Source organism: Chironomus tepperi, unplaced genomic scaffold (genome assembly GCF_022539635.2).
Source record: "Chironomus tepperi strain 1889 unplaced genomic scaffold, CSIRO-AGI_Ctep_v1 contig_82, whole genome shotgun sequence".
Taxonomy (NCBI): domain Eukaryota; kingdom Metazoa; phylum Arthropoda; class Insecta; order Diptera; family Chironomidae; genus Chironomus; species Chironomus tepperi.
Window position 1 is genome coordinate 82,641 of NW_027226204.1, and position 9,802 is coordinate 92,442.

A 9,802-nucleotide genomic window follows, 5' to 3' on the forward strand; every position below is an offset into this window, starting at 1 on the left:
TGCAATGTGGGTCAATGGTGGATGCAATGTGTGGCCATAGTGGATGCCATGTTGTTTCATGGTGGCTATCTTGTGGTTTCAAGGTCGCTGTCATGTGGTCTCATGGTCGCTGTCATGTGGTCTCATGGTCGCTGTCATGTTGTCTCATGGTGACTGCCATATGGGTCTATAGTGGATACCATGTTGATGCATGGGTAAGTCTTCTTCATTTGTGTCGCTCGGGTCTGTGTCTATAGACAATATCAGACAATAAAGCAAATAATGTAATGCTCGTTACTTAAAAGCTCCCTAGCCATACCACACATTGATAGTTTAAAAATAATTAAATTAAAATGAATTTTTTTCTATGAAGACGGCAAAGAGTAGAATCATAAAAAAATTCATATAAAGCAAAGCAGGCATCTGCAATGACTGAATAATTTATTAGGGCAATTTCATAGCTAAATGTAATATTGCCTAAGTAACATTACTCTTTTTTCCGTTTCTCTTTTTTTATACAAATTTCCTGCTTTGCATTCTTCATTATTGTAATAAAAAAATTGATAATACTTTTACTCTCATTGCGAATATGCCTTGAGAGGAGCGGAAAATAGAGAGGAAATAGAATGTTAAATAAAAGCTTGTTTTTAAATATCTGTTAATAAATTGCTTGGATATTGTATTAAGCGTTTGCTATATACTCTATATTTTAAGAAAATTAAATTACAGGGCAATATGTTATGCACTGTTTGCAAATATTAGCTTTACCAAGCTTTGTGCAGTTAAGGATATAAATAGCATTACGAAAGATACTTACATTTGTAAGTAAACGGCTCATTTATTACATTTTACAAAAAGCTTTTTAAATTGCAAATTTTCTTTAAAGAAAGTAGCTGTTAAATGCCTTGATGGTTGAATAGATAAGATTCTTGGCTCAAATTTAGCGTGGGTAACCCGAAAGTCGTGGGTTTGAATCCCAGCTACGAATTCGAATCCTATCCTTTTTCGGATTTTCAAATAATTCAAATACTTAATGTACGAGATCAAGCCATGATTTGCTCTCGGGAAAACGAAAGTTAGTGAAAGGGTCAGGAATATGAAGTATTGCAGCAAGATTGCGTTAGGAACGGAATATTGTCAGAACGGACCTGAAAGTATTCAAATTGTCATTTTTCGGAAGGTAAGATACTTCGACTGCTTGATGTACGAGATCAAGTCATAATTGGGTCTAAAGGCAACGTAGGGCTAAGAAACCGGGTTAGGAATTTGAATCATAGCGGGATAAATAGGGACCAGAGTTACAAGATTGCCTTAAAATTTGAATATTGTCTTGAAATTGGCCTGAATAGAGTGCATTTGGCATTGGTAATTTGCAGACGGAATCCAGCGATAAATCCAGGTTTGAGCGTCATCTGAGGAAGTCCACGTATCACAATTGATCTGTACGGCCAGCTAAGTAAGTAAGTAAGGACCTAAAAGTATCACGTCATGCCTACAGAAGTACAAGTACAGAACACTGAAACGAGAAACTCAGTTTGAGCTCAACCTATTAGGCATTAACATGCAAAAATATAATTCGCAATATGTCTCAGGAACACACCACCAAAAAATTGTACATTATATTAATTTACAAGGAGATTATGTTTAAGGATTTAAGGGCATGGCCGTTTAGAAATTCACACTCAGTAATTTGAAGTTAAAGGCATTTTTCTCCTTAGTTGGACTTTTTAGGATCACTTTTGATAGTTATTATTGTAGAAATTCATAAAACCAACATTTTGGCATATGATTTGCTATGATTAGTGCTTTAATTAATGCAAAAATTCAAAAAATATCTCAATTACTGAGTGTGAATTTTTGTTCCATTTTTTAAAATTTTTCAGAAAAATTAATAAAAATCGCTAAATGTATGTGTTTATTATGATTTAAATTGTGGGAGCATAAAGATTTTATGTTCCTTTTTAAGATTAGATTACTCTACGGAAGCAAATCATGCTTTAAATTAGTTTAATTAACATAATTAGAATTCTGTTTTTGAAAAAAATTATTTTTTTCCCTTGAAATTTTGAAAAAAATGGAACGTTATTTGCGGCTAAGCCCTTAAATATTCGTAATGAATCTTTTTTTTTCCATCAACGATGGTAGTTAATACCCTGTGTAATTCCGCCAATATAATTCTTTTTTATTTCCTCTTGGTTTTCAACTCTTACCCTCAATGTGTTAATGCTTTCAAGGATTATTTATATGAAAAATGAGAGGAATGAAAAAAATTTAATAAGCCACATTTTCTGTGAATTTTTAAGAGCGTTGCTACGCAGTGATTTATCATATTATTACCGATGACAGTCGAGAACCTTTGTATTAAATAATTTTATAATTAATTTCAACAAGTATTCATATCAGTGTCACAAATATCATTATTAAAATAAGGTAAGTCAATATAGGCATGAAACGCAAGTGCTTGAGCATTCACCCTTCTTGTTATTCCTCATAAATATATGCCAATTTTATGTGCTATTTATAATGGAAAAAATCACCCTCATACTGAATTTCAATTTCGCAATAAATTTGTAAAATGACGTTTGATATCCCTCTGAAAAATAGCTTATTTCTTATTTTCCCTCATGTTTATTGCGTTACTTTTTTTTTTTTGAATTAATATTTTTTAGTCAATTCATTCCAACAAGTGTCTTTTGTATTTGCTTGCTCGTGTAGACGAATATGTTTTTTTAAAAATTCTTTTGCTAAATAGGTTTTTATTCCACGTTTTAAATTATTTGAAGTATAATGGTGAAAATCTAAATTTATCTTAAATTTTACGTTTTTTACTGTATTTTTTAGCAAAATTAAAAATATTTTTAATTTTTGGAAATTTTTGTCAATACTCAAAATAGTTAGATTTTAAATCCTAAAGTCCAGGAAAATTGACCATTTTTTTTTTCAAAACATTTTTACAATATTAATATATTTTAAAGCCTAGGGCATACCAATACAATGTATCCAGCCACAATTTTGGCCGACACTATGCCACCATCATAACCCTAGTTAAATTTAAAGGAATCAAAGCATTTGCCTAATAAATTTGATAATTTTTGTATAATAATCTCAATACTTATGCTACACTTATATCGTTCGATGTTTAAGACGTCATTATTGTCTTACAATATTATAGGAATTAATACACTTAAACAAAAAAATAGTATAAAATAGTGAGTTTCTCATGTAATTATTCAGTTCATTTCTGTTCCTTAATAGATAGTGTCTAAAAAATGAAGTTTTTAAATTTAATTCTGCTGGCGATTTGCCTAAGTTGTAAGTTTTAGACTGAACTTGGGTTTATAATACAGTTTTAATCCTATAAGTGGTGATTTTCTAATGATAAACGTGATTTTTGTGAATTTTAGACATCAGTATTTTTTAAAACTGATATATTTAAAATGAGAATTGAATGAATTTAATTTTATTAAATATTTCATAATTTAGTACCTAAAAAGTCATATGGTGAAATTAATTTTAAATCCATATAATTTTTTATTTAATTTTAAAAATCCAAAAATATTAAAAAATTTGTTGGGAATATAAAGAAAAATTTAAAAATGTTTTATAATTTATAAAACAAAAATTGAATTCAAATTCAAATATTAATTAACAAGTAAATTTTTCTTCCAAAATTCTAGTGGCTGCTTGATTTTAAAATCTAATGCACTTTTCAAAAATATTAATTTTAAAAATTAAAATTCCTCTGTTTTTTACAATTTTATTTAATAAAAAATTTTCTCTCCATTTATTTTATATCTTAGGTATTGGTGCATCCGCAAAATCTACACCACATTGTACTGAAACAAAACACAGTGATGGTAGCACAATAACTGTCTGTGAAACCTGCACAGTGACTAGTAACCATGATGGTAGTACTACTACTGTTTGCGAAACATGCACGACATCTTCAGCTCATAGCCACACTACATGCCAAACAACTTCTGAGACTGTAGGAATTCCTAGTACCTCAGGCAGTGTATCGGGTGCTTCATCAGGCAGCGCATCAGGTGCTTCATCAGGTACCGCATCGGGTGCATCATCAGGAAACGATAAATTATGCTCAAAGGAATCAACTACTGAAAGTAAGCAAGATGAGAAAGTAACTTCAAAGAAATCTACTGGAAGTAAGCAAGTAACAAAGGAAGCTTCAAAGAAATCCACTGGAAGCAAGCAAGTAACAAAGGAAACTTCAAAGAAATCTACTGGAAGTAAGCAAGTAACAAAAGAAGCTTCAAAGAAATCCACTGGAAGCAAGCAAGTAACAAAGGAAACTTCAAAGAAATCTACTGGAAGTAAGCAAGTAACAAAGGAAGCTTCAAAGAAATCCACTGGAAGCAAGCAAGTAACAAAGGAAACTTCAAAGAAATCCACTGGAAGCAAGCAAGTAACAAAGGAAACTTCAAAGAAATCCACTGGAAGCAAGCAAGCAACAAAGGAAACTTCAAAGAAATCCACTGGAAGCAAGCAAGTAACAAAGGAAACTTCAAAGAAATCTACTGGAAGTAAGCAAGTAACAAAAGAAGCTTCAAAGAAATCCACTGGAAGCAAGCAAGTAACAAAGGAAACTTCAAAGAAATCCACTGGAAGCAAGCAAGCAACAAAGGAAACTTCTAAGAAATCCACTGGAAGCAAGCAAGCAACAAAGGAAACTTCAAAGAAATCCACTGGAAGCAAGCAAGTAACCAAGGAAACTTCAAAGAAATCCACTGGAAGCAAGCAAGTAACCAAGGAAACTTCAAAGAAATCCACTGGAAGCAAGCAAGTAACCAAGGAAACTTCAAAGAAATCTACTGGAAGCAAGCAAGCAACAAAGGAAACTTCAAAGAAATCCACTGGAAGCAAGCAAGCAACAAAGGAAACTTCAAAGAAATCCACTGGAAGCAAGCAAGTAACAAAGGAAACTTCAAAGAAATCTACTGGAAGCAAGCAAGTAACAAAGGAAACTTCAAAGAAATCCACTGGAAGCAAGCAAGTAAAGAAGAAAACATCAAAGAAATCTACTGGAAGTAAGCAAGTAACAAAGAAACTTCAAAGAAATCCACTGGAAGCAAGCAAGCAACAAAGGAAACTTCAAAGAAATCCACTGGAAGCAAGCAAGCAACAAAGGAAACTTCAAAGAAATCCACTGGAAGCAAGCAAGTAACCAAGGAAACTTCAAAGAAATCTACTGGAAGCAAGCAAGTAACAAAGGAAACATCAAAGAAATCTACTGGAAGCAAACAAGAAAAGAAGGAAACTTCAAAGAAATCTACTGGAAGCAAGCAAGTAACCAAGGAAACTTCAAAGAAATCCACTGGAAGCAAGCAAGTAACCAAGGAAACTTCAAAGAAATCTACTGGAAGTAAGCAAGAAAAGAAGGAAACATCAAAGAAATCTACTGGAAGCAAACAAGAAAAGAAGGAAACATCAAAGAAATCTACTGGAAGTAAGCAAGTAAAGAAGGAAACATCAAAGAAATCTACTGGAAGTAAGCAAGTAAAGAAGGAAACATCAAAGAAATCTACTGGAAGTAAGCAAGAAAAGAAGGAAACATCAAAGAAATCTACTGGAAGTAAGCAAGTAAAGAAGGAAACATCAAAGAAATCTACTGGAAGCAAACAAGAAAAGAAGGAAACATCAAAGAAATCTACTGGAAGTAAACAAGAAAAGAAGGAAGCTTCAAAGAAATCTACTGGAAGTAAGCAAGAAAAGAAGGAAACTTCAAAGAAATCTACTGGAAGTAAACAAGAAAAGAAGGAAGCTTCAAAGAAATCTACTGGAAGTAAGCAAGAAAAGAAGGAAACATCAAAGAAATCTACTGGAAGTAAGCAAGTAAAGAAGGAAACATCAAAGAAATCTACTGGAAGTAAGCAAGAAAAGAAGGAAACATCAAAGAAATCTACTGGAAGTAAGCAAGTAAAGAAGGAAACATCAAAGAAATCTACTGGAAGCAAACAAGAAAAGAAGGAAACATCAAAGAAATCTACTGGAAGTAAGCAAGAAAAGAAAGAAGGTTCAAAGAAATCTACTGGAAGTAAGCAAGAAAAGAAGGAAACATCAAAGAAATCTTCTGGAAGTAAGCAAGTAAAGAAGGAAACATCAAAGAAATCTACTGGAAGCAAACAAGAAAAGGAGGAAACATCAAAGAAATCTACTGGAAGTAAACAAGAAAAGAAGGAAGGTTCAAAGAAATCAACTGGAAGCAAGAAAGAAAAGAAGGAAACTTCAAAGAAATCTACTGGAAGCAAGAAAGAAAAGAAGGAAACTTCAAAGAAATCTACTGGAAGTAAGAAAGAAAAGAAGGAAACTTCAAAGAAATCTACTGGAAGCAAGAAAGAAAAGAAGGAAACTTCAAAGAAATCTACTGGAAGCAAGAAAGAAAAGAAGGAAAATTCAAAGAAATCTACTGGAAGCAAGAAAGAAAAGAAGGAAACTTCAAAGAAATCTACTGGAAGCAAGAAGGAAAAGAAGGAAAATTCAAAGAAATCTACTGGAAGCAAGAAAGAAAAGAAGGAAAATTCAAAGAAATCTACTGGAAGCAAGAAAGAAAAGAAGGAAAATTCAAAGAAATCTACTGGAAGCAAGAAAGAAAAGAAGGAAACTCCAAAGAAATCTACTGGAAGCAAGAAAGAAAAGAAGGAAAATTCAAAGAAATCTACTGGAAGCAAGAAAGAAAAGAAGGAAAATTCAAAGAAATCTACTGGAAGTAAGAAAGAAAAGAAGGAAACTTCAAAGAAATCTACTGGAAGCAAGAAAGAAAAGAAGGAAACTTCAAAGAAATCTACTGGAAGCAAGAAAGAAAAGAAGGAAACTTCAAAGAAATCTACTGGAAGCAAGAAAGAAAAGAAGGAAACATCAAAGAAATCTACTGGTAGCAAGAAAGAAAAGAAGGAAAATTCAAAGAAATCTACTGGTAGCAAGAAAGAAAAGAAGGAAAATTCAAAGAAATGTACTGGAAGCAAGAAAGAAAAGAAGGAAACATCAAAGAAATCTACTGGTAGCAAGAAAGAAAAGAAGGAAACTCCAAAGAAGTCTACTGGAAGCAAGAAAGAAAAGAAGGAAACTCCAAAGAAATCTACTGGAAGCAAGAAAGAAAAGAAGGAAACTCCAAAGAAATCTACTGGAAGCAAGAAAGAAAAGAAAAAAACTCCAAAGAAATCTACTGGAAGCAAGAAAGAAAAGAAGGAAACTCCAAAGAAATCTACTGGAAGCAAGAAAGAAAAGAAGGAAACTCCAAAGAAATCTACTGGAAGCAAGAAAGAAAAGAAGGAAACTCCAAAGAAATCTACTGGAAGCAAGAAAGAAAAGAAGGAAACTCCAAAGAAATCTACTGGAAGCAAGGGAGAAAAGAAGAACAAGCCAAAGAAATCTACCGATAGTAAAGCAGCTGAGCCTTGTGGACCTAGAAAGGTTTGGAATACACGTAAGAATAAATGCGTCTGCAAAATTATCCAAAAATGTGCATCCTTCGGTGCTCGTTTTGACAGAAACTCATGTCAATGGATTAAAAAACAAAACTAAAATATTAATTAAAAACGGATCGAATATAATTTTTGGAATGGGTTTTTATAAATTTTAATTCGTTGTTTTGCATAATTTGAAAAATTGAAGAGAATAAATCAGACTTTCACGCAATTATATTTTATGAGTTTTTTTTTTCACCTTTTTATGTTTCTCATTTTCACAGCTTCTATGATATGTAATTGTACCTAATATGTAATTGTTTTTCATTCTTAAGTGAAATTTTCAATACTTTCATAGATGTTTAGGAGACATAAGATTCTATGATCTAATAATAAAAGTTAAAACTGATGAAAAATAAATTTTATTTTTATTGGTACCTACAAGTTAAAAAAATTCTTAGTAAAAAATTGTTTTTTTAATTTTTTTCAATTTAAATAAAAAACAGCTTTTTTTAAAACACGTTTAACGATATTTAGTTCGATGCTGAAGGTTGTAAGTAAAAACTGATAGTTATTTTTTGGATTAAAATAAAGTTAAATTTATTTTTTGCAATATGATTTCAAACTAGAATTTATGTCTGGATCTTGATTATTTGTCCGAATCGAGATATCGGGACTGATATTTTCTATTAGAGTTCCCAAAACTATTTCAAACTAATTTGAATTAATTTTAACAAAAACATTATTAGTGAATCTAGATAACCAGTATGATTAGTCGGATTCAACAGGATTAGACATAATGCATTTATATGACAACCAGATGTACTTATTAGCCATTTTTATTAACCTGTCCCTCTAAAAGTTTATCATTTTTCTTTATTTGCTTACCAAATATTTGTACTATTAAATATATATTGATCCATATCGAGATAAATGACTTGCATAAATGTGGTTTTAATTCCACAAAAAACAGATATCCATTAACAAATAACAATTTAAAACTCATCTACGTAAACTTAAAATAATGAGTTTTTTTCCCTTCTTTTAGAGTTTGTCACGTAAAGTGAATGAAAATCAGTTTTGCAGGAGAAAATTGAAGATTTGGTAGAAGGCATTTTAGATTCTGGAATTTTGATTAAGCCAGTCAATCCTCTAGTTTTAACGGTTTTGTAGTTCACAATTATCAGAACTATCTTTGAGCAATTCCACTATATGGTGAAATAAAATATCAAATTCGTGATGCTTATATCTCCAGATATTTATTTAATGACTTCATTTCTGAAGGCAAGAAGGAGGTTGAAAATTGCTAGGCATTCATTTCCTTTTGTTTATTTATCCTTTCTAAGAATTTTTGGAATCTATATCAATATGAAAAAATATCGACATTTTCGGACAATTATTATTAAATTTCACTTATTATTTCAGCACGTGTGTACACACAGTTCATATGCCATTCAATAGATATCCTTTTTATGCACGAGGGAGAATAAAAAGAAGGAAAAAAATATTTTTGTTGATGCTGTGTTGTCATGGTGATTCCAAGAATACTATAAAAGGTGCTAAATGAAGGAGGAATGTAAGTATGAAATACTTTTGTAAGCAATTTTCGGGAATTTGCAAAATATTTAGGATTTTTTTTAATTTTTTAGATTTGTGCTTATTCCAGTATTCGGCAGGCTATTGCCATATTAACGACAAGATCGGATGGTCGAACATGTAATTGGAGTTTTTGAAAGGAGGATCCTCAGAGTCATTTTTGGACCCAAGAGAGAAGATGACCAGTACAAATGAAGGATCAATGCAGAACTGTATCAACTCTATGGAGAGACTTATTTTAAAAGAAAAATCAATGTAAACAAGCTCCGGTAGGCTAATCATGTAATTAAAAGACCTCTAGAAACTCAGTTAAGTAAGGACTTTAAATCCATCACTTTGAGGCTGGTAAAAGAGCTCATCGTCGACCAAAAAACTTCGTGATGGAAGCTGTCAGTATTACATTTGGTATTCGCAATTGGCACGCGGCAGTCAGCGATAGGGTCAGTGTTAGACGTCACTTGAGGGCGGACATAGATCACAGTTGATCTGCACGGCTACTGAAGTAAGTAAGTAAGATCGGAAGGTGCCCTGAGAGCCTTATAACACCTATTTTGATCCATTTTGCGGTTCATGATGTCACTCAAGTTTCATGATTTCCTTGATTTTTCCCAAAATTCCATACCACAGTCAGACATTCTTAAAGTTATCAGCATCATACGCCAACTCACCCCTATCCAGATATAATCACATTTAAAAGATTTTTTTCCGCAGCTGCCTTTATTTCACCACGTCTACATCTTTTCTTGGTAATCGATTTTTTTCTTCCTTTACCCGTTTCCCCTATCTGATTTCGATCGTATATATTT

At 32.1% G+C, this 9,802-nt stretch overlaps 1 protein-coding gene across 1 annotated transcript; it reads left to right on the forward strand.

Moving 5' to 3' along the window:
* The first annotated feature begins 3,228 nt into the window (after positions 1-3,228).
* On the forward strand, positions 3,229-7,518 carry LOC139085798 (nucleolar protein dao-5-like). The gene is made up of 3 exons (XM_070633953.1): positions 3,229-3,291; positions 3,780-5,157; positions 5,235-7,518. The coding sequence occupies exons 1-3, from the start codon at positions 3,249-3,251 to the stop codon at positions 7,516-7,518; spliced, it is 3,705 nt and encodes a 1,234-aa protein (XP_070490054.1). The 5' UTR covers positions 3,229-3,248.
* Positions 7,519-9,802: the final 2,284 nt, after the last annotated feature.